The 24969-nt window shown below is 42.7% G+C and overlaps 1 protein-coding gene across 2 annotated transcripts in view; it reads left to right on the top strand.

Moving 5' to 3' along the window:
* Positions 1 to 19234, top strand: part of ELOVL6 (ELOVL fatty acid elongase 6) — an 84088-nt gene extending 64854 nt beyond the window's left edge. For both annotated transcript variants that reach the window (XM_033059950.2, XM_033059949.2), the window contains 2 exons: positions 9183 to 9334; positions 13042 to 19234. In XM_033059950.2, coding sequence (XP_032915841.1) covers positions 9183 to 9334; positions 13042 to 13466 — 577 coding nt within the window. In that variant the 3' untranslated portion in view covers positions 13467 to 19234. The remainder of the gene's footprint in view (positions 1 to 9182; positions 9335 to 13041) is intronic.
* The last annotated feature ends 5735 nt before the right edge of the window (positions 19235 to 24969 follow it).

The raw sequence follows: 24969 nt of genomic DNA, 5'->3' as shown, positions 1-24969 counted from the left end.
CTGTAAAAGAATAAATAATTGTCCCAAATAATTTTATCTGTAGGCTAGGCCTTGGAGGACACAGGCATGAGGGAGTTGTTCTGTGCTTTCAATTATTAGCTGTAACTGAATTGTAGTAACTGAGCATATGGTTGTCTAAACACAGTTAACAAGGGGTAGAATATGGAGGCAAAAACCTCCTTCTTTGTTTTTACAGTTTTACACTAAAGTTGCTAGATATAGAATGAACATGTAAATAGTTATCATAGTTCATTGGCACCAGAAAAAACTTGGTAACACTTTTTCACACCTATGCCTGAAACTACTTTTCTTAAAGGAAAATGTGAGAAAATTATAGCCTGTGTGATTTTTTTCCCCCAGTGAAATGCAAACAATGTAGAGCAGAAAGGAATTCAGCCTAGGTGCTTGGTAATATTATGATAGACCTAAATCCCAAACATACAAAACAAAGCCCTGCAGACCTCTGAAAGATTGACTTTAAAATAATCAGACTTTTTCATTCTACAGTGGGAGTTTGGGGTTATGGTTATAAGTCAGTTATAGCTGACTCACTGGTTGTGTTTTCAGGCTTTCCCTTCATAGACTTGGCTGGATAGAAGCCTTTTCAAAATATATTTCCCACATACTCCCATTGCTGCTGAATAGGATTAAAAATCCTATTTAATTAAAATTAAAAACATTTTTGCTGTTTTATCAATTGAAGGCATAAGTAAAGGAGAACAGGAGTTTTTATGAATATTGACACTGAATTTTCCACCTCACTTTTCTATCTGCTCGTGTCACAAGGAGATAAGCACCCCATCATGAATTCTGATCCATACCTGGTTTTATTCTGGAGTTCACTGGTGCAAAACAACTACAATAGTTAAAAAAACAACAAAACTTCTATGAGGGAGAAAATCCAAGTATTTTTTCCTAGAGTTAAGGTCAGCTGCTCCAGTGTGGTCCTATGCAAACTCAAGAGGTGTGACAGTGGGGAGGAGGTAGAAGCATGGATGCTCTTGAAACTCACTTTGTAGATTCACATTCTCTGTCAGTTCTGTCCAGCTGTGTCAGGCCAAATCTACCCTGGTATTTGCCTAATATATTTTCCTAAGGGAAAACAGAGGGAAAGCAAGGGTCTGACTGCATCTGTGGAAGGCACATCTGGTGTTCAGGCTAGGTCAGAACATTTTCAGATGTTGGTGTTTCTAGGACAGCACAACTTTGTAAATTTGCACTGCACATCACTCTGTATTTTTAGATCTTGAAAGTGTGCTACCAAAATATCAAATGTACAAGCAATGAAGTGTTGTTAAGAGGTGTACCAATAGCTTTTATGTCTATAAACTATTTATCTTGAAAGATGTAGGTGTACCTTAGGTATTCAATATGAAGGACTTTGGGCTTGAAGGTTTAGACAGCAACTTCAAAAAGTGAAAGGAAAATCTGCAGTAGGTCAAAGGACTCTGAAGAAAATTCCTCCTACTGGAGTGTGTTTACTGTTATTTTAACTGTAATGTTCTCACTGATACAGACTTAGGTCAGACCTCTTTCTGCTTACGTAAAACAGACCTCATGGTAGGGCACTGAACCACAACTCACAGATTGACAGAACAGCCTGAGCTGACAGGGACCCACAAGGATCATCAAGTCTAACTCGTAAACACAGGAATTAAACCCACAGCCTTGAACTCATGAAGTTGCACATCATTTTTATCCCAACTCAGACACGGATTTTTGACAGGACACTTAAATTTCAGTTTGCCTCACCTCTCTATCTTTGAAATGGGTTTTATGCTTAATCACCTTACTATCACGTAGAGTAAAGGCCATAAAGTTCTGTGAGGAATTCATACATACAATGTTAAGGGCCTTGGAGATGCCAACACAGACAGAAGTCTGAAGGAAGTTGCCTGAATAGACTTCAGCTTATGAGCAGCTTTGTACCTAGCAGTTCTTCACACAGGATCATCTGACCTAAAGCTGCTGCTGGCCTTAGGTTAGGGTGGTAACTCGGACAGCCCAGGCTGGAGGTGGTAGGTCTTGGCTGTTGGAAACCAGAGAAGACCAACTTTTTGGAATGGCAGAGGAAGGCCTGCTCTGTGGAGAGAATGGAAATGTTCTTTTCATCTAAAGTGGATTCAGTGAGAAGAGAGCCTTCTGGGGAGGTACCAGGATCCATTCTAGGAGTTAAAACAGAGAAGTGCTTTACAAATATCTTAAAACAACAGTCTTTCTGCAGGAGCAGGTCTCCCTCTTCATCACTAACCTTGGCATTGCTTGAAAGCGCTTTAGAAATGTTGAAAGATGATGAAACAATAAACTAATTACATTAATTTTCTTTGCCATTTCTTGCAAAATAACAGTGGGGTTAGTTCATCAGCTGTGATTTGAACAAATGTCTCTCTAGGATTTCAAGGTAACTTGCTGTTAAGAAGTCCTGTCTTAAATGCTTATAAAACACCTCAAGAATATTACATTTGGAGTCAAGATTGATCAAACCCATACTCAGTACCATTCTTTTTCAAACTTCTTTGTGAATACCATATTACTGTGTATCCTTCACTGACCAAGAGACTGATTAATTTAATTTGGAAAGTTAAACACTGTCCCACAAACCTAGCAAAATATTTTCAATAACTAGGCAGAGACTTACAAAGCTGGTTCTTCTAGGCAGTTATTAATACAAATACATACTTCGTATAGGTAACCCTTGGGTCACATTGGCCATTTAGGATTTTGGGTGCCAGGTCTTTTTCCAGGCTACTTTTCTGTGAGTTTCGAGGACTCATTATTTTGCAGTGACTTAACAACAGATCTCATTAAACTCCATGAAATCAAACTAAGAGCCATTAATTCCATGTAGGTCGCTACCTGGAACAACAGTCAAATGGTAGCTTTCAGTCATTGGTCATATTTCACTTGTGCTTAATAATCAGCTTTTCACCATATAGTACAAATATGATTTTGCAATCAAAGATCAGTGTAAAGAAACCACATAGTTTCTACACCAATTTAAATACAGGAAGATCCAGGACTTTTGGTAATTCATAGAATTTATGTAACTTAAATTTTATTGAATATCATCAAAACAAACTAATAGAGAAGTCACATCTGAAATAACGTTTAGGTCGTCTGACAACCTTTTCATGACACTATATACTAAGATTTTCCTAGATATAATTGATTACTTCTCTCTTTTGGATTTGTTCCATCTGGAAAATCCAACTTTTTTCTTTTTTAATACTGCACCATCACATATTGGTGAAGTTGGTGCTGTTCCTCCCTTACCCCTGCAGAGCTGGCCAGATGTGGATGAATCTGTCCATCAGTGGAAAAAGAAATCACAACAGGACTTAAGAGGTGATCCATTAAAAGAAAAAAGATAAGTGGAAGAACAGCTGCAACGAAATCTAACCAATCCACAAACACCAAAGAGCAGCCTGGGTATCAGAAATCAGATCAAAATAATTGCAAGTTCTACTGGGTTGTGCTGCTCCTTTGCCATGTTCCTGCACACATCAGCCCCCCCCAGAAAGTGGGGCCCACAGGACCCACAATCTCTCTCAGTGATACCCTGTAAACATATGCCCATGGGCACAAAAGTTTAAGGAAACTTAATTAGCCACAAAACATATTTCTTACTTGTCCTTTGCTTCAGTATACTGGAAGATTGGTGTGTGACCAGGTTTGCAGAACTGCGAAACAAACCTACCACTCATGTTGAAAAATTGTTTGGTTACAAACTCTTTTTTAGGAATGAGTTAAAAAGCACAGCAAGGGCACGACTGGATGACGTGAGTTGTTTTTTGACACGGAGATGCACCCACCTCGATACATGGTGGTTCGTAATACCTGGAGTTCCTGAGTTTCTTTACTCTTTTGTCAACTGTCCTGTTGGGGAGTTCAGCACTGTTTGATGAAGTTGCATTTCTTTTCAAGAAAATCAGTTCTGAGAGTTGTTTCTTATACATGCTTCTTCCCTGCATTTTCCCAGTATCAGTTCATAAGTTTGCATGTGTTCTGTTGTTTGGCTACGTACAGAAATACTCTGCTGCCCCTTTTTACACATACTGCTGTCTCTAGATGTGCTCTTAGGACTGCCTTGCTGCTTGGAGCTGACAGACTGAGAGGTTGCTGTACTTCCCCCACACTCCTCTGCTGACTCAGCATTAGCAGTGCAACTCCTTCCTTTTTCCTGAGGACTGTGGGATTTAAATCAGAAGGGCACAGAAAGGACATTTTATTATGTTACGAGATAACTCTTCAACAGTAGAAGGGAAACTTGGAATGACTGCCAAAGTACTGCTGCTGTCCCTAAGAGGAAGGTGAAGATGGTTTGATTTGTCATGAAGAAAGGTGTAGGAAGCTCCACATTCTTCACCTGCTGCCCTTTAGACATTTCAGAGTGCTCTTTCTGTAAATACTAAAATTAAAAAATAATAAATTAAATAGTCAACAAACAACTAAAAAACCTGCTTTCCCTCTTTTCTTGCTGTTATGGTACAAGCAGGCTGCAGTCAGTGTGGTCATCTCAACTCCTTTCCCAGGACCACTGTCTGCTCAGTGTGGCTTTCACAAAGGAGGATGTTGTGCTTTTTACCATAGCCTTGTGCTTCCAGGGCACAGACTTACCTGCCAAAACTCCTATGAGTCACCATGTAAGCAGGTTGGGGCAGAAATAATATGTTTTCTCTTTTCCAGCTGGACCTCAGACTGGGAGCTGGGAGCTGGAGCTGGAGCTGGACTTGTGGGAGCTCTGTCTGGGTGGCTGGCTGGCTTGCTGCTGAACTAGCCCAGCACACCCACAGCACACTGTAGTCCAATATCTCAGAGACTGGTTGAACCAGCTGGGCACTGCATATACAGATTGCATGGTTTGTTTGGTTGAGTTTTTTTAAATCAGAACAGAGACTTTCCACTCTGGGATTATCCTTTAAGACGTGTTGCTATATTCCATGCTGCACTTCTAAATTTGTTCTTGTTTGGAAGTCACATTCCCTGCTCAGTTCTGCGGTGTTGGTCCTGGACTGGGGTGTCCAGAGGTGTCAGGAGCCAAGAGCAGGGGTGAGTTTCCATAGAAAGCATCCCTAGCAAAAATGGGCAGTGACCACCACTGTGAGGAGGAGCTGAGCCTGCTAGAATGCCACCTGAGGTTGGACTGAAGGATTGAGGTACCTGCTACTGACTTGGGCTTTTGACAAACAAATACTTCGCTCCCTACTGGCAGGTAGGATGGAAACAGCAGAAAGTAGCAATAGGTTTCAGACAATAACACCTGCATTGTCTTCCCATCAGCTAGCTCTCCAGCCCTTAATTCTGTGCCTAACCCATGCAAGGGATGTGTTTTGAGGCCTTCTGAGTACTGAATTTCTGTGGCCAGGTTTTGGTAGCAGGAGGACCATTCCTCATCCCCCTCCTCCCCTCACCACTGGGGAAGAGGAGGTAGAGAATTCAGGGGTAAAGTTAAACCCAGGAAGAAGATGGGGGGTGTTTTTAAGATTTAGCTTTTATTTCTCATTATGCTACCCTAATTTTGTTGGTAATAAAGTCATTTCGCCAAGTTGACTCTGTTTTGCCCTTGATGGTAACTGGTAAGTGATCTCTCTGTATCTTTCTCCCAGCCCAAGGAGCCTTTTGATATAGTTTCTATCCTGTGTCTAGTTGTGAGCAGCTGATAGAGCACCTGTAGTGGATATGCAGCCAGGGTCAACCCACCAACCCCTGTATGAAAACAAGTTTGAGAGGGAAAAATACTACTTTGTATTTTACTCATGGATATATTTTGATCATAGTATGGACAGTAAAATATCAATTGGGCATTTTTTACTGGAGAAGTCACTGCCTGAAGGGAGAATAATGTAGGCTGCATTAGATGATGCGGTTTGTTTCTGATCAGTCTCTCTAGTTGTAAAAGACTGTAATTGTACAGTCATTTACTGCCACCTTATTTTGAAAATCCCTGCAGGTGATTCCCACCAGATAGACTGCTTTGGTAAGCAGTTCATTTCAATACCTCACAAAAGCTACAGCAGAGAGCAGGGCGAGGACAGAATGAAGCAAAAGTGATTTACTGAGTAAGCAATGTCATCACTGTGCTGCACATCATGTATTTGCAAGAGAGAAATTTGTTGGTTGATTTTACCTTGCAGAAGAAACAAGATTAAGTGGCAGAGGCACAAAAAGCAGTCTTAGTTCTCTGGCTCCAAGACACATTTGCAGGCATTAGATCTTTTTCAGTCTCAGGTGGCGCATACTTGTTGGCAAGGTAGTGTTTTGGCATGCAGCACTTCCCATAAGCAGCTACCAGCTCATGGTGTCTATTAAGGTAATTGAATCAGTTACTTGGAGTTTGCTATCCTTCTTTTGCATAAAACCTTCCATGTCAAATATGTGAAAATGTAACTCAGTTTCTGGTGAAAAAATACAGATTAGTCTGACTCACACAGTGTAGAACTGTAACTGTGGTCACTTCTAGATTCATGGAACTAGAGGAAGCCACCATCCTGTGGAATTGTGGAAAAGTGTGTCAGTGTGAATCGGTTGTGTGTGCTCCAAGGAGAGCTCTGCAGTACCTGCTAAATGAAAAGACAGGTAGAATTACATCAATGTAATCTCAGAGACAGCAAAGGGACTGTAATCCCCACCAGGCACAGACTCTGTGGCTCTGTTATCAGTCTAGGTTAGATCCCTGGGTGTCCATACCCAATCACCGTTAGGTCATTGTTTGCCTGTTGCTTGAACAAGTGTTCTTCTCATTGGCATTTGTGTTCATGGCACAGAATTCTCTTTGGTTTTAAAACTTTAGTAGCAAATTATTTTTTTTTTTTTAGAAAAGCAATACAATTTCTTTATAGAGAAAGACATATTGTTTGCATCTATTTGATTTCATTATTTAAAATTTCCATTTCTCCCCCCATTTTAATGTCAACACTGAGATACTTGCTGATGAGAGAACCAGTGTATCATTAATTATTCTGCGTGATCTCCCTCCACCCAGTTTTGCCACCACCCAAAACATAGGAGCAGGAAGCAGCATGCCCTGGCTAGCCTGAGGAGTTCACTGCCTCAGGAAGTGATCAGATCACATCTCTGTCAGGATCATCTGTCTTCTTGGGAATGACAAATGTAGCTCCTGAGGAAAAAAAAAAAAAAAAAATAGGAGGAGGTGCATCTTTTAAACACCAAAGAGAAGACACAGAATGAGTTGTACCTCATTTCAAAACTCCTCCTGCAGGTTTTGGCATCTGCTGAGTTAAAATGCCTGATGAAAGATGTGACAAAAGTGTGCTGAAGAGCATTTCTGGGAGGAAACAACCCTACATGGAGAGGATGCATTATGAGCTGTGTAGATGCTGAGAGCACTGCACTGTCTCCTCTGCATGCAGGGGTGGGTGAGAGGCTGCAGTGGCTCTCTTGCCTAAGCCTGGGAATATGTGCATTGCTTTGGGCAATGCTAATGGGAAACACAGACTCAGTTAAACTTCTTCAGCATACCTGAAAACCACGGCAAGGTGGTTTTTTACTTGCACATAGCACAAGAAGACTCATCTGGAGCAGATAGTAATAGTAGCTTCCTAAGTGCTCACGGTCATCTTTTGAAGTGAAACTTCAGGGATCAGAAGTAATGGTGCAGGAGCCAGGATTCAGCACTTCTCCATGGGTATGACCTGGCTGTAGAGCCCCATCTGTGATGCCACTGACAGCCCAAAGAGCAGCAGGCACTGTGGCGCTCTGTTGGGCTGCAGATTCCATGCAGTGGACAGGGGAGAGCAAGCTGCATTGTTCCTCATCAGCAGGCAGATTTGACTGGATGTATCGACACTGCAGATTTGGAAATCTGAATACCCTGTGCATATTATGTATAAGTTAGGTAGCAGTTTTTATGTGCAATAGGCTTACTAGCACCATCTAGTCTGACCATTACCATAAAAATTGTCACCCAACTCAGCTTTTCAGGCTGCCTTGATGATTTTAAAACATTTTTACAGAATACTGGCTTTACAAGACAAACAGTAACAGAGAATGTATCACTTCAGAGGAACTGTTCTTTCTTTCCCACACCTTGCGGAAATGGTGGCTTGTATTACACACGTATGTTCACATACCAGTTTTAGATGGCTTGTTTTGCCTGCTGCCATGTAGTAGTCACAAAAGACAATGAAGCAGAGTGGGAACCAGGTTAAGTCATGATCAGAAAGTTAGAGGGGAGATAAGATGGAGCTGGGTAGGGGAATGAGGACGTATGATGTAGGCATAAAGTAAGATATACTCAACCTTAAAATAGATTGTGTCTTTGCTCAATTTCTTTTTGTAAGCTCCTTCCTTCACCCAGTATTCATCACAACTTGGTGGGGCCACCAAGCTACAGTGGTAGACAATGGGCAGGCATGTTCTTGCCATAAAAGAATGAGACAAAACTCCTTCTGCAGAGCTCCTTGCTGGTGAAACAAAAGCCTTTGTTTCTGATATGAGCTGGATGTCAAGCTATCCCCTCTGTATTTGCACTAATTAATACTGTTACAAATCTCTTGAAGTTTCTCATTTACAGAACACTGTTACCTTGCATTTCACTTTGATGAGATGAAGGTGAATCTGCTGTTTACAGCTTGATTTAATTACTTGTTTCCTCTGTTAGCAATGACCTGTTAAGTGATGAAGGCAAGTATGTGCACCAAAACACTGGCTCTGACTGAGATTCCTCATCAAAATCTGTGTGCCCCACCTGGGTGCGGCTGTGCTCAGAGCTCCTGTGGATGTAACAAATACAGGGAGAAATGAGAGAAAACTGAGGAAACCAAAAAAGTTAATTGGTCCTGATTATGTTGCTAGTACAGCATTTTATCAACTCATTTCTTGTAGTTTCCCAGCCATCAGCATTGAAACTCTGCATGTTGTTTTGAGCTGAAATAGATGTTTCCCTGCTCCTGAAAACTCAAGGACCCTTCCTGTGGTAATGAAATAAAAACCACTGATGTTACCATTCCAGACTTTCACCAGGAGATGTGGCTGCAGTCCAGTTTACAGGTCTGAGTTCAGAGTAACATCCTAGAAGCAAGTAGAGTTTCTCCAACTTTCAAGCTGTCTCAAACTTATTATTTCAGAACAGTTATGGCCTTTTCTCATAATGGTTTGAAGTGATAGCATGTTGATTTCAAATGTCCACTGACCTGTCCTAATTTTCTCTTTTTGTTTTAAAGTATATTCGGTGCTGTTCGAACTGGTGCTTACATGCTGTACATTTTGATGACCAAAGGCCTGAAACAGTCAGTGTGTGACCAGAGTTTTTATATTGGACCTGTCAGCAAATTCTGGGCATATGCATTTGTGCTAAGCAAAGCACCTGAACTAGGTGAGTACCCTCTCTCTCTTTCTCTCATATGCATTTGTGTATTTTTAAAGAAATGTCCATGCAGGAAGCAGAAGGCTCTCATCACTGTCAAAGTCCCATTTAAGTCTCAGAAAAACTAAGCATAACCAACATGTTAAAACTACATGTTTTAGTCTCTAGACATCAATTCCAGCTTGGCTGAGGTTAGATCAATGTGAAGCTGTATAAGACCTTTCCCAGCCCAGGAATAAACTGCAGTGATTATACACAGCAGGGTAGTCAAGAAGTAGCAGCAATTTGGTCCATACCTCTTCCTGAACTACTTGTAGGCAAATTGGAGTGGCATAATTGGCAGTCACACACCCTGTGGCTACAGAAGTGGAGGGTGGGCTATAGCAATTGTGTTAGCAAGAAGCTTTGAGTCAGGCTCTGCCTCCATTCTGCAGCTTTCATTCTTTAATACGCATTTAAGTGTACAATTATGAACAGTAAGGTGCTTCCTCCCTAGACTATGAAAGCTGTGGCTCTCTGTTTGCTCCAAGTAGAAACCAATTTCCCATAATATCCCTACCTTTTCCAGTCCTGATTTTTATAAACTTATGTCTCTCCTTATCTCTTGATAAGGATACTAACAGATACACATGTGAAAGCCAACTTGAAAGTCAGTCTTCATGTGTTCTCATCCGTGACTTATTAGTGTAAGAAAGGGTTGTTTTCATGGAAAGGAGCAGCCCTCCAGTGTTCGTTGCAGAGATGCCCTTTTTAAACCCCAGAGGACTGTAGCTGTCACTGTGTTCAGGTGTGCAACAAAAAAAACACTTTACCTTTTAGCAAGTAATTTGATTCAGTAAATTGGATGACAGCAATTCATCAGCATTAAAACTAGAATAAAACAGATACCAGTTGTCTTCCTATCTCAGAATCCCTTGGTTTCCTGTTGCTTAAGTTGCTGCAAACCCACAGAAATTTAGTTGCTGAAAATGGGGAACATCAAATAGAACTGCACAGCAACAATAAATTGAACATAAGATTACTTAGTAAAATATGAGTCAACATCTTGCAGTTAATGAAGTGAACAGTATTGTTATGGTCTATTATAGACTATGTGAAGACAGTGCATTTTTGCTTCCATCCTTGACTAATATTCATGATTTAAATTTACTAGGATGCTTACACATCAAACTTAGTCCTCGGGTTCAAATCTCAGGGATCCTTTTGAAAACACTGTGTGTATAACAGTAGAAACCAAGTAGCATACATATATGACCATATATCTAATTAAGATGCTCATTGCAATCATGAGAAGCCGATGGAAGGAAAAAAGGAAGAAAGAGCAATAACATTTACAGTAATTTCACGATTACAAGCCGCACTGACTATAAGCCGCAACTCTGGGTGTCGGCAACATTTCATTCTTTGCCCATACATAAGCCACACCTGATTATAAGCCGCTTTGTTGTTTGCAGCGAGGACCCACGTGCAACAAAGTTGCCAAGTAGTAACAGAATCGTGAGATCACGGGGTTTACTGGCTCGGCTCGGGCCGTGTGGGCACGGGGCTGCCGACAGGGCTGGGTGACTCAGCTCGGCGGGGCCGCTTGGTGGGGCTGCTCAGGGCCGGCATCGGCTGCCACCGGGCTCGCTCGCCCCGGCTCGGTAATGCCCCGCAGTGGCAGATGGTGACGGAGCCTGCCAGCATCCGGGGTGGTGGCGGCAGGCGGGGATGGAGCCCGCGGCACCCACGGCGGCGGCAGCAGGAGGGGAAGGAGCCCCCCCGCTCCCGCGGCGGCAGGAGGGGAAGGAGAACCCCGTTCCCACGGCAGTGGCAGCAGGTGGGGGCGGGAGCCCCCCGCTTCCCGCCCGGGCTGCGGGGATGGCAGCACGGAGCCCCCGCCTCCCTCCCCCCAGCACTGCCAGCACAGAGCCCGCCTCCATCTGCCGCGCAACACAGTAACCAATTTGTAACAATCGCGCAATCCCGGGTTTTACTGGCAGGTGCTCGGCTCGGCACCCTGGCTGGCACTTCCGGGGCTGGAAATTTCAGAAAATTTTTCACATATTAGCTGCTCCTGAGTGTAAGCCGCATTTCCAGGGTGGGAGCAAAATTTTAGTCAAAATGGTGTGGCTTATAATCATGAAATTGCTGTACAGTAATTTCACGACCATAAGGCACACTGGACTATAAGGCGCACCCCCGGGGAGTCGGCAAATTTTGCAACTTTGTAGATCATATAAGGCGCACCGGACTATAAGGAGCAATTTTTTTTTGCGGCAAGGATCCACCCTCAGCTTCCCCCACGCAGTTGCTGGTCGAGGCCCCGCCTCAACCCGGCAGCCATGGGCCGCCGGGCCCACCTGTACCCGGCAGGACCAGGCTATGCCTGCCACTGCTCGGCCCCGCCTCCCTGGGGATGGGGCATGCCCCCCACTGCTCCGTGCAGCGTCCCCAAGGCCAGGCTATGTCCGCCGCCACTGCGTGCAGCATCCCCGGGGCCGGGGCATGCCAGCCGCCGCTCCGTGGAGCATCCCCGGGTCTGGGCTATGTCCGCCACTGCTCCGTGCAGCATCCCCGGGGCCCCGCTGCTCCGGGAGTTTCCTGGCGCTCCGGGTGTCACGCGCCCCCCCTGGCACTCTGGGAACCCTGCGCTGCACGGGCACTCCGGGAGTACCCTGGCGCTCCGGGTGCTCCGATGCTGGCGGGCTCACCCTGTGCCGCCGCTGCCCTGATTCCAACGGCTTTCCCCCCACCGCGGGGCCACCTCCCCGATGCCGGTGGGCCCACGCCAGGCTGCTGCTACCCTGATGCCGACGGCTTCTTTCCCCCGCCCAGGCTGCGCCACCACTCTTCCCTCCACCGTGTGGCCACTTCCCCAATGCCACTGGGCTTGCTCCAGCCCAGCGCTGACCCAATGCCACCGCTGGGCGGGCTCTGCTCGGCTGGGGACTGTCGCGGGCTCGCACTTCCGGGGTGGCAAATGTCACAACTTTGTACATCATATAAGGCGCACCGGACTATAAGGCGCACTTCCGAGTTCAGGGGAAAATCTTAGTCAAAAGAGTGCGCCTTGTAGTCGTGAAATTACTGTACTTTTCTACAACAGTAAGATGGATTTGCAGAAAAGGGATGTGTGTTTCAACATAACCCAAATTTCCTTCTGGAAGCATTTCTTTCGATATGATAGGTTTCATATGCAACAGCTTTTTTGTGTATTACCTCAGAAGGGTCTACTGATTTTAACTAGGTTCAGTTTGCACATAGACATTTGGATCAGAGGACACTGTGCTGTTTCCTCTAGGTTTTCTGTTCTTTGTCAGGCAGCATTTCTCTTGCTGTTACAGTATATAATGGTCAGCTTCACAGTTAGAGACGATACATGTACATCCACCAACCTCATTTCTGTGGATAATATTCACAGAATATTATCCTGACTTCTGTGGATAATATTTGCAGCAAAGGGCTACCAGATAAACCTATGGAGTTTTCAGACGGGGTTATCCATACAGAAAAATGTAGATGCATTGCTTTGCTAAAGATTTCAGAGTGATTAGGAGCCAAACTGGCACTCAGATGGGCGCTCAGATCTAGAGCTGAGGTGGGTTTCATGCTCTAAAGTAGTGTATACCCCAACAAGAGCAAAGGGAGAGGAGCACTGCGTTACTTATGGAATTGTTTGATATGTTTCTCATTTCCTCTCCTTTTTGTGTGTGTTTTTTTTTTTTTTATTACAGGTGATACAATATTCATTATACTTAGGAAGCAGAAGCTCATCTTCTTGCACTGGTACCATCACATTACTGTGTTACTTTACTCTTGGTACTCCTACAAGGACATGGTGGCCGGCGGTGGCTGGTTCATGACCATGAACTACGGAGTACACGCCGTCATGTACTCCTACTATGCCTTGCGGGCTGCTGGCTTCAGGGTCTCACGCAAGTTTGCCATGTTCATCACCCTGTCGCAGATCACTCAGATGTTGATTGGTTGCGTGATCAATTACCTGGTCTTCTCCTGGATGCAGCAGGGCCAGTGCCATTCCCACGTACAGAACATCATCTGGTCTTCTCTCATGTACCTCAGCTACTTTGTGCTCTTCTGCCATTTTTTCTTTGAGGCCTATATCGGCAAAACCAGAAAAGAAAGAAAGGTTGACTAGTGATAGAAACGAGAAGCCATAGCTCAGGGTCATCAAGAAAAACAAAATTATAAGAAAAAAAAAGGCACAAGGAAACACATATATGTATGGTGCAGCTAAAACTTGGCAGCTTAGGGAAAGTTAGCATGGTTTAACCCAGTAAGTTTATGATCCTATCATGGTGAGGACTCACTGAATTCTACTCTATCTAAAAGGACTGCTGATGAAAGACAATTTCCTTCTTGTACCTCTCTGCTCTAGAAAAGAAGGATAAAGGAAGAGAAAAATCAAGAAAAAAGGAAAGAAAAAAGAGAAGAAAAGAGAAATTGAATAATGTTAAGGGGGGAGAAAAAAGTGCGTTAAATAAGCAGTGTGTTTCCCCAAGGTGGAGGAGAGACTTTTATTTAATAAAAGAAAAAAGGTTTCTAAGTCCTTTCTAATAATTCCTCTACATTAAAGGAGAAAAAAAAGAAAGCAGAGGTGACAAAAAAATGTGTTTATAATAACAACAAGATTGCAGAATTAAAATCTTTTCCATAGAAGGTTGATACCTTCAGCCAAAATGAAGCCCAAAGAATGTTTCCTTCATGGAAACTGGCTGAGCTCCACACTGTGGTTACGTATGGAAAAGAGATGAGATTGATTACTCTGCTATGTACTCTGCCAGAAGAGCAGATCCAGGACATAGATTGACCTCCCTCAGCAGGCAGAAAGGAGTAGTACTTTTACAAGAGTTTAATGTGAAAAGATGCAATGTTGCAATACATATCTCAGAGAGTGCATTTTCCAAGTGCATTTTTCAGTTAAAGGCAAGGAATTTCCGAAGCAGGATAAGTCATAGAGGGTTAAATCAATCAATCAATCAATATTTGCTAAATTACCAGGGGCTAATAGTGGAGGGATGTTCAGAAAGGAGAGGGAGACAACTCCCCTCATGAGATTTTTAGGAATTATCCATTACTCTTAATTTAGCCCGCAGCAGCACTGAATTAAATGGGGGAAATCGGGAGAAATCAGTTTGCGAGAAGAGAGTGATTTGTCTGCCCACTGTTTTCAGAACAGAACCCTGTGGTACAATCTGGATTATGTGTTTTTGCAGATACAAGGATGCCTGCCTGAGTTGGGAGAGGTGGCAGGACTGTGCGACATTAGGTATCACTGTGCTTCTGCATCTGCCTCCTGGGCAGTGCAGAGATGTTCAAAGTGCCCTCCTCTGGTCATGTGGAGATACTACTACAAAACAAACTTGGAATAGGTTTTTCTTGAGATTTGTGTAGAAAAATTAGTCTAAATGAAGTAATTTTGCTGCAACAGCTTGACTCTAAAGTCCAGAGAATGTTATCTTTCATTAAATAAATACATTTCTGCAGAATCTGTACTGTAACATCAGACTGACCACTTAGGAAGACACTCTTTCTTCTCTGAAGTCAGCTACAGATACAAGGAGAAATGTATTTCACTCTGAACCTTAGACAGTGAGTTGAGAACAGCCATATTCTTTCAAAGACAAGTAGATTGCATTATCTGTGATATTCCAGTCCTTAAAAAGCCAAATAAAATGTGTAAAAGTTCCTAGTATTTCAAAGACGCAAGTACGTAAACTTGATGTTAAATGTGTTAATGTAGTATTCTAAATTGTAACAGCTAGGTAGTTTAACTAAACAATTAGAAGAACTAGATCAACAAAATAGGGACTGCTGTTCTGCATAGAATATACACACACCTATAACTACACCATATACACATTCTGTGAATTGTCAACAAGAAAAAACCGCCCAGTGGCAGAGAATCACATTTCCTGGCTAATGCAAAAGATTGTCATTATCTTTCTTTCTTTAATTTGAGATTGTACAGTACAAAAGGGGTTTTTTTAAATTATGATTTTTAGCTTTATTTGTGCTGTCATTCATGAAACAGAGCTGCTTTAGTATCCTGTTTAAAGATGACAAGGGCTTTCGGTGTCTCATTATATACAAAAGAAAAACAAATAAAGTTACATTCCATATTATGTGAATGGTCTTACAAATCAAAGGCCTTTTCAGGCTCAAATCGTAATTATAACAAGCAGAAAATGAGTTTACATTTGTGTTATTTAAGTTATTGATGTGCTGACATTTTATAGTACAAAACATAGCAAAATGTGATATGCAGTAATGAAGCTATGATATTCATTAATAGGACTTCTGTATATGTGGAAATATTAGACAAAACCAATTAAATATGTAAACCATTTTGTTATACAGCTTGGGAGTAGATAATTATAATGCTGAATAAGCCTTTTTCCTCATGTTTAATTTTTCCCTGGCTAAAAAGCAGGTTAAGAAGACCAGTAAAGAGTGGAAAAGGCAAAATTAAAGTTAACTGCAATTAGCTGATAAAGTGTTAGTAGAAGCCCACCATTGTGCCATTTAGAGCCTCAGTCCTGTGTGTCTTAAGTCTCTCAGGCAGAGCAAGAGGGCCTGGAAATAGTCCAGTGTCTGGAATTGAAGCTGGAGCAGAAATCTTGGGCTCTCTGAAGTCAGTAGGGGCTTTGCTGTGCTTTGAACAGAGCCGGTGTGCCTGACTGCCTTTATCTGAGGAGAGGGGAAGGAGCCCTGCACATCTGCAAATTTGAGGCTTATAGCTCATGACTCAAAACCTGTATTGGTGGCAAGTGACATCACAGCATGGCAAGGACTTGCAGCCCAACTTTACACGGGTATGAAACAGGGTGGGTTGCAAACAACAATCTACCCTGTTTGATACTCAGTTTCCCTTGATTGCATAGGGTTATACCCCCACATTTCTAGGTCCTGGCTTGCAATGCTGGCAATGCCAACACTGATTTCAGCAGAGCAAGAAATTCACCTGCTCTTTCCCCATCTCCCAAAGCCATCCTGGGTACCTCTGCACCGTTCCCAGCATGTGCTCCTCACCATGCCCACTGTCCTCCCAGACAAGGCTGGGTGTGGGAGAGGCAGCTTCCCTGCTGCCAGTGCAGTCGCCAGCCTGAGTGACCTCCTCAGCAGACGCTGCGATGCAGCCCTGGTGTGCAGGGGAAGCTGAGCACCAAATTCAGGGAGCATCCTGGCAAGATGACTGGGCTGCAGACAAGCACACTTGTAGGGATGTGGCAACAGGATCAGACATGTAAGGTACAGGGACAAATTAGGGAACATGTGTGGTCATGCTGGGAACTGGGTGTGGCACTGCCATTTGCTTCAGGAAATTATAACATCACACACATTTACAATATGGCACTACTGTACCATTGGGCTTTTCCTCTGAGGTTTTCCACTGGACCCAAATGGGTTAACTGGCATTAAAGAATTTGCCAAAAAGACAAAAAACAGCTGACACTGTTTTTCTTACCTTTCTTTTTCTGAAACATACATGCATCATATTTCAACATCATGTTTAGTCCACTTGCATATACTTAAACACTGAAGTAGTCAATCCTAATGTCATGACACCTCAACAGTACTCCTGCTGTTCTATCCTTTGAGCCACAAGATACAATAGGAGCTAATTGGGTCCTACTTATTTTTCCTGGCTTGAGTCTTGGAGTCATCAGATTTTCCTGTTCGGTACCAGAACTCTTTCTTCCTATAATTATTTTAAAGATGTCTATTATTCTGTTGCATTCACACATGCCATGGGGAGCTCAAACTTTATATAAATTTACAAGGATCATAGGACCCGTGACAGCCGTGAGAGATGCTGGAAATGCTGTTATGGGATCCACTCTTAAAGTCAGGAAGGTTCCACTGATGATGACATCACTCTGCCAGAGTCAAAGTCTGTGTTTTATGTTTTGATGCGTTAATCCAATGTACTGAAATAAAACCAGAAATGTCAGTATGGATTTATGCTTACGCAGCTGCCAGTAGAATTTGACTCTTCCTTAACACTACTTCTGTGTAGTGAATACTTAAAGGAAAATATTCTAAACTAATCAGTGAAAGAACAAAAGCTTGGATAATTCTGCAACCTCTTTAAACTGTGCCTGTCATGAGAAGGAAACCCCTCGTTCTTGCAGATCTTCTGTAACTCAGAGTCACAAATTATTTATGTCTGGGCTCACTGATAACTCCCAACTAGGAGCAGCTGGCTCCAAAAGAGACCTCTCACCAGCATCTCCCAGTAAAATGATACAAGTTTTACTTGCGAGATAAGGGCCAAAGAGTGCAAAAGGAATCACTCAAAAGAGTCGGGCACGGTAGCAGGAACAAAATATTGGGCGCAAGTTGCAGGAGAGACACAGAAGGGAGATCTATTCCGTATCCCAGGACAAAGTTTCCAGGCTGAATGCTTACTCCTTTCCAAGATGAGGAAAGGCAATGTGGAAGGAGGGTGGGCTGCACAGTGTCAGGTGCTCAGGATGGGGTGGCTGGTGGAATAAAGCTTCCATGTAGGGGTCCCTCCTGCAGAAGTTAATTAGGCAGTTGCTTGCTGAGTGCAAAAGTGGGTCTGTGGATTTGTTTGGAGGAACATCCATAGTCTGATAACTTGTTCAAGCCTTGGGTGTATGGTTTTTTCTCCTGAAAGCAAAAACTTGGGACATTTTAGGTGAAAACAATGGTACCTCAGGGGTCAGGCAGCATTGAGGTGGTTTCAGGCAACAAAGAGCATAAGAGAGCAATTATTGTGACCATGAAAGCCTTTGTAAGCAGTGCCAGATAAAATGCAGTAGTACTGTAATATCTCTAGTAGTCGTAGCCCATCCTGTACTTCAGAACCAGAAGCAGAAGTATAACATCTTTGTATAGAAACCATAAATACCGACATACATGAATGAAGATGGCTTTGATCACGAAGGAAATCAAAACAAATTTCAGACCATAGTGCATAAGTTCAGGACTTGTTCCAATGCCTGCTAAAAGTGAGATTTTTGGTGAGATGTCCAATGACTAAGTAGCTTTGCTTCAGCCCACTGGGGGCCAGATACAGAGGGGGATGTAAAACCTAAATTCCCTTTTTGCTTAGTGGTGACATGAACCGTCTGGGGCATTACTCAGCTCTGACGTGGGTCTTCAGTCATATTTTCCATCCTAGCATCAATGAGCCCCCTACAAGGGAAGAATTGTAACTCAGAATTGTCAGTGGTTTTCCATTATTTTATTTCAATACATTTTCCATTCCATTTATTTTATTGAAAGCAAGCTAAAGGACAAGCCCTTGATCCTGCTGTTTTGAATGCTCCATTGCAGCCTGTGCACCATACACAAACTTTTGCTTACAGGGGTAAAGGCAGGACCAGGGTCTTGTTACTGACTTAATTTCTAGCACAGCAAACACCACAGGGTAGGATTTGATTTCTTAAATTAAATCAACTGTACCAACACAAATAAGATTGGATCTGCACATTAACTTGACAGTTAAGAGGAACCAGGGCCCCTCCTAGGACATCATAATGTAAAATGCTGCGTGAAGAGGGGTTAGAGTGTATTTCCCAAGGGTTATAAAACAGTACTTCCCAAAACAGTGAACCTTCCTGAGAAATCTTCCTTCTGGACAGCTTCAAACAGGCCTGTCTGCTGAAAAAATGCAACTCTGATTGACTTATCTGCTTTCTCCAAAGGGCCACTACATGCTTTAGGCTTTTTGGAGCCTTAAAGCTCAAACTAGATTTATATTCAGAAAAAGAACAACCTTAATATGTGTACAATAACTAGAAGAGAATAGTATGATAAATATCTTTATTTTACCATTTCCAAATGGCTATTTCATTACATAAAAGGAAGTTTTTATTTTTATTTTTTGGGGTATATTGATATTCCAAATAAATTTTAACTTTTGGTTCAAAATAACATCTGTCTCTGTGTCTTACTAATCTGTAACATCCAATTTTTTTCTCTGCTGCCACCAAGTCCATCTATTGAAAAAGAGAAGTGGTTCTCCAGATACGAGACTACAGCATGACTACTCTGTCACTTCCCAGCAGATCTCTACCAAGTTCATATTTTTGTGCAGCACACAGAAGTAGCATGTTGGGGTTTTTTTGCTTTTTGTTTATGTCTCATGCATCTGTGTGATGAGAGTGCATATCATACAGGTGCTTAAATGTGCTGATTGTACATGCTTACATTTTGGAAATCCTAATCTTTGTATCTGTGGTAAGAAACGGAATCCCTGTCCATCATGGTACCGTCTGCGCAGGGAGACCATGAGAACACAGCAGCACTTGCCAGTGAGTCCTGCCAGCACTGTTCTGTTGCTGCTATACCAATGGCACTGACTGCTCTGCAGAGTCTTTGCACCAGCCGTTTTCTGGATTTTCCTGTGCCCATTGTTCCCTGAACATCCAAGTTACCCATCCCTCTGCCAGGAGCACAACTTGTGCAGACAAGTACCCCTGCTGAATGATGGACACAGCCATCCCCGCTCTACACAGCAAGAGCAGTTCATGGCTTCTTTTACTCTTTTGGAGTTAAGCTAAAGCAGGCTATAAAGGAAAACTTAGTTGCCCTATATACACAAATCAATGAAGAGACTTGCATCTATCCTAGGACTAACCAAAATCTGAGGCAAGATCCAAAATGAAAAATGTTTGCGCTGCATCATCGCCCCGCTGAGTCCTCACCACTCCCCAGCTGGCTTCCAGCCCCGCAACAGCTTTCTGAGCAAAGACAGCAGAAGCTGGAGGCAGAGGGAGGAGGGTAAAGAAGAGTGGGAAGAGCCCACAGCAGGGACACATGGGGATGTGAGAAACCCTGATGACCTTTCTAAGGACTGGCTTGGGAATCAGCCTAAGAAGCAGTCTGAAAATTAAACAGCAAGAAAAGGGAATTGCACTTAATGGATTGGGAAGTGCTTCCTACCATCTTCAGTATTATCACTGGGAGAGTAGAAGAGCAAATAATGTAGCAAAGCAGACGGGTATTTCCAAGGTAGGTGCAGCTCAGTAGCCGATTCAGTAAACAGGCAGAAAAAAACCCTGGGATCTGGGCAGTATAGGGTTGTTTCTGGCTTATGACTACATTTTCTTTCCTCCAGCACTCTATGCTTCTGACAGGTACCTGTGACACTGTCTATGTCCCACGGTACAAAAATCAGCTCCTTTCTAGTTTCCTCTGTCAAGCTGCTGTGGCTCGCAGTGAGTTTGTGCTTGGAAGTCCCCAGCAGAATCAGTCATCCTGGCATCCCACTAAACAGGGCTGCTGCTTACCCAGAGAGATGATATTGGGAACAAAGAAATTGTGTCATGCTTGTCCCTCAGTACCAAGTGGACAGGCAGGTGTCCGTCACCATATGGCTCTAGTAGTGCCCTGTTTATTGCCATCCCAGCATGAAGAAACATTTTCCCAAGCTGAGCAAAGGCAAGAGCCCAGCCACAGCAGAGGGGCCATAGCTGACGCTCTCCTACCAGCTTGTGCAGGGAGTAGGGTACAGCCCCACCTTCAGCTGCACTCTGTTCCTCATGCACAGTGATTGCCTGAAGACAATGCTGAAACACTTCACAAAGTTCACATTAAGTCCATGCAAGCAAACACAGACTCTACAGTGATGCTGGACTTGGTCAAGAAGTTTCTGGAGTCATTGCCACATTGCTTAATGTCAAAATGCTGAATAAACGTTCTTCATCCATTCTCCTCCAAGATGTGCCCACAAAATCATTGCCAGAAATCCCCACATAAACCGCTTCAGCTGTTCCTGCTCTGCCACCTTCCAGCCCTTTAGAGGCCTGAGAACTTGTCAGGCAGCAAACTCTCACTTGCTGCTTGGTCAGAAGCTCACCACAGAAGGCTTAAATGGGGTTATTTATAATGACTTTCACAGCAATGGAGTAGGCTCTGTTGGTTCAAGACTTCACAGGGCTAATTTAAAACAAAAAAGGACAAAATATACAGGAAGCTTGGCTTCTGAAAAAGGCTGCTGCTTTTAGCTGATGGAACATCCAAGAGAAAACTGGGAAAATCTCAAAGACTCCAACTTGAGCCCTTGATCTTATCTGAGGTCCTCCTTGAACCTGCTTTTGCAGCAAGCTTGTCAGTACAAAACCATCCAGTGCAACACAGGGAGAGAAGAAAAATATGCATGTGCTAAAGAGTTTTATGTATGAACTACACCCAGGGAACAAAATTTCAGAATATCTTCTCCTATGCAATACGTGTCTCTTTGGGAGAACACCTTTGAGCTGCTTGTTTCACTGCTTTATCCTAGACTTGTTTGAATTAAATCGGGACACCTGTTCCTTCAGGCAAAAGAAGAACACAAGAAATGAGATGTGGCAACTGGCCAGGACCATTGCATGCACGTATAATGTTGGTGGCTTGTACAGATTCACATCTGGAGGTTGCTCACTTCTTGCACTGACTCAATAAAATACTTCTTACTCCTTGCTCTGCCACCCCCTGGTGTGGCCTCAGTCTATGCATCAGTGAGTGAGGCAAAGGGCTTTTCCCTGAGCTAAAGAAAGAATCTCTTAGTAGCAGGGAAGGAGGTAGTTGCTGTTTTAAGGCTGTGTACTGGAGGGCAGCAAGAGTGCCACTGGCAGGTCCTGCATGCTGCCCATGGAACAGGTATGGGCTCCAGGCCACCACACAAAATGGCATGGCTCAGAGACAGCAAGTTTGGCAAGGCAGTGCTGCATGGGAGCCTCAGGAACAAAGCCATCTCTGTCTTCTAAAAGCATACAACATCACAGGGAGGATTGAGTGAAGGAGACAGCAAAAATTGGACAACAGAAAGGCTTCTTTCTATGCCATCTCCCTCAATAGGGCAGGGCAAATGAGCATGAGGGTCTTATGTTGGAACATAAAAGCACTCAACTTCTAAAAAGATGTAAAACAGAAAGAAAAAGTTGCTGGTATTTGGAAGAGGACAAACTGTTTGTCATCATTACCCAGCCAGACTTTCCCAAGCCTGTCTTTTTTTAACTGCAGATACTGCACCTCTGACCAAAAGCCTCCGCCACAGCTGGGCACACTAGGACATGCTGTGATGTCTGTGGTACATCAGCACAGCCAGAGCCATCTGCTGACCTGTGAGCCCCAGAGAGGCTGAGCTGGGCTCTCTGCCTGCCCAGGGCTGGTGAACATGCATTGCTCCTTGGCAGGAAGAGTTTCCCACTCTTTGAAAGGAGTCAACTTCAATCATGTACAGCTTCAGTAATTCCAAACTGTACAAGTCTCTCTAGAAAATTCAAATGCTCTCAACTGTGTGGAATCTTTTGAATTTTCTTTCTTTTTTTTCACTTTCTCAAACTCTTTGTGTATGATAGCGGCAGTAAGAGGAACCAGGAGCTAACTTTGCTGCTCAAATTCGGTAGAAATCTAGAAAACTCATCAAAAGTATGTGTGCATTTATATATATGAAATACCAGTATTTTAACTGCAAAGGTCTCATGGGTGAATATTTGATGTGTAGAACTTCCTGGAGTTATTTTCTTTAAAGGCAGCAACTGAGTTTGCTCTTAAAATCAGGTGATTTTTTAAAGAACATATAGCTTCCTTTATGAGTAACAGCTCACTGCTTGAAAGCATCCCATGCAAACTTTGAACTAACAGTGTTACAAGCAGTGCTGTGAAATGGCAACCAACTACATAAGTTTAGAGAGTACAGTTTTGTTCCTGATTCTGCCTTCAAAAAGAACTTGTGTAACTCTATATGCAGCATGTACTTGCCAGTCCTTCATGGATTCATTCTTCAATGGGAAATTTCTCAGCAACCAGAACTCCACAGTGCTGGTCAGATGCCTGCAGAATGAAGACAGACACCAACAAGTTGGTAATTCTGCAGCTGTCACTTTTTAATTTTGAAATTAAGCAATAATGCTTGAAGAAAACTGTTCTTTACTTGTACTGATAAGCTTAATCCTTCAGTATGGCAGACACTTGGGTTTAAGATCTGTAATGCCTTTTTGTAGACCTTTTTTAAAAATTCTTACCTACTGTAATTCTATGCACAACCTCCTGTTCCTGAGTCACCTGTGCTTCCCTTCTGAGTTGGAGTGAAGCACACAGGTATACCTCTGGCTTTGTGTCCATTACTTTGAGAAAATCCTTCTCCTTGTGTAGTTCCTCTCTAATACATGGGCAAGCCTAAAAGAGGAGAAAAGAGGGACAGGCCATGAATTATTTTTCCAGAATGATGCCTGGTGAAATAGGGAGAGAGTCACTTTAACTCACCACGTCTGAGGAGATACCCACAGTCAGTTTGTTGCTACCAATGCCAGGACTGCCAAAAGCTGGGCTGACTGGACACTTGTGTCCTTTCTGTTGCAAGAGGTAGAAAATCTGAGTCTCAGGCATGTCCCCCAAAAAAATGCAGACGCAGAAGAACTAAGAATAACAACAAGGAGAGGCATTGCACATGCAGTAGCCTACAGAGACGTGACTGTGGTATTGTGAAGTTCTGAAGCAGTTCATTTACCAAACTCTCCATTTAGGATTAATTATTATTTTTATTATTATTGCTTAATGACTGACTGCTTGGTGAGATGCCTATAAGTGCTTGTGGCTGGTCAGTTGTGAACTTGCTGTTAGTCACAATGTGTTTGTTGATAAGTTAATTTTCTTTCTATTTCTCCCCCGATAACACTGGGCTTAAGTGCAGCTACTGATGAGCTCTCAACATTGATGGTCCTGTTTGTATATTGAACCCAAACTTTACCCTCACAATAAGTGTTAATTAGACACTTTAAACTTCTGGTTTTTACTAAGATTGCCTAGATAAGACAGATGTCGTATGGGTAAGACAGTGGTAGTCATTCCACCTGTCTCCAGAGCTTTAAGCTACTTATTTTACTTGTCTTCAAAGTTCTGCTCAGGTATCTACAAGATAGTTCTTTGTTTCATCATTTGTTACTCTTTTTGTTGGCATGGTCCAATTAGATGCCTTTCACTGGTTCTAAAAAGTAAGATACTATTATCCACCACCTTTCACAATTCTTTAAGAGTTGCAAGTGTGAAACTTTCAGTCCTGCTTGCTATTTGGTTACCTATTCCATAGCAATAGTTATAAATTGTGCAAGAAAAATACAAATAGTTATTGAATTCACAAAGACTATTTATACTGTTAAGCGATATATACCTTACAGGGATTACAGTTTTGTGGAGAGTGGAATAGTTAGAATACAAAAAAAATCAAGTTAAACTATAGATCTTTAACTTTAGAAAGTAGCTCCAGTAAAGAATGACTCATCAGTTCTTTCTTTAAGTCCACATTTACAGCTTGAACTGAAAACTGCTATAATTAACTGGGAAAGCTTCCAAAACAAATACAAAGAAAGATCCAGAAAAATATATTTTTGTATTTTAGCTAAAGCTAATCTTTCCATTGGTCATATCAATGATAGAATGGGAGCCAGTGTTTTTCTTAAAAATAGATATTTCACCACCAGGACTTTTATGAATTCTATGCTTTTGGGTAATTATTGCATCAGGACCCTTGAACCTTGAAAACATTTTCAAAGACACAAAATGAAAATCTTAATGTCATAATTAGAGGGTAGTACATATTTATGGGATTTGTGTGACCTACTCTCTAGGCATGGACCATCTTTTAACAAAGTTCTTGGCATTCATTACTTTATTCATGTTTC

Source organism: Catharus ustulatus, chromosome 5, assembly GCF_009819885.2.
Source record: "Catharus ustulatus isolate bCatUst1 chromosome 5, bCatUst1.pri.v2, whole genome shotgun sequence".
NCBI classification, from domain to species: domain Eukaryota; kingdom Metazoa; phylum Chordata; class Aves; order Passeriformes; family Turdidae; genus Catharus; species Catharus ustulatus.
Note: the sequence above shows the minus strand (reverse complement) of the source record. Positions and strands in the feature narration are given on the sequence as shown.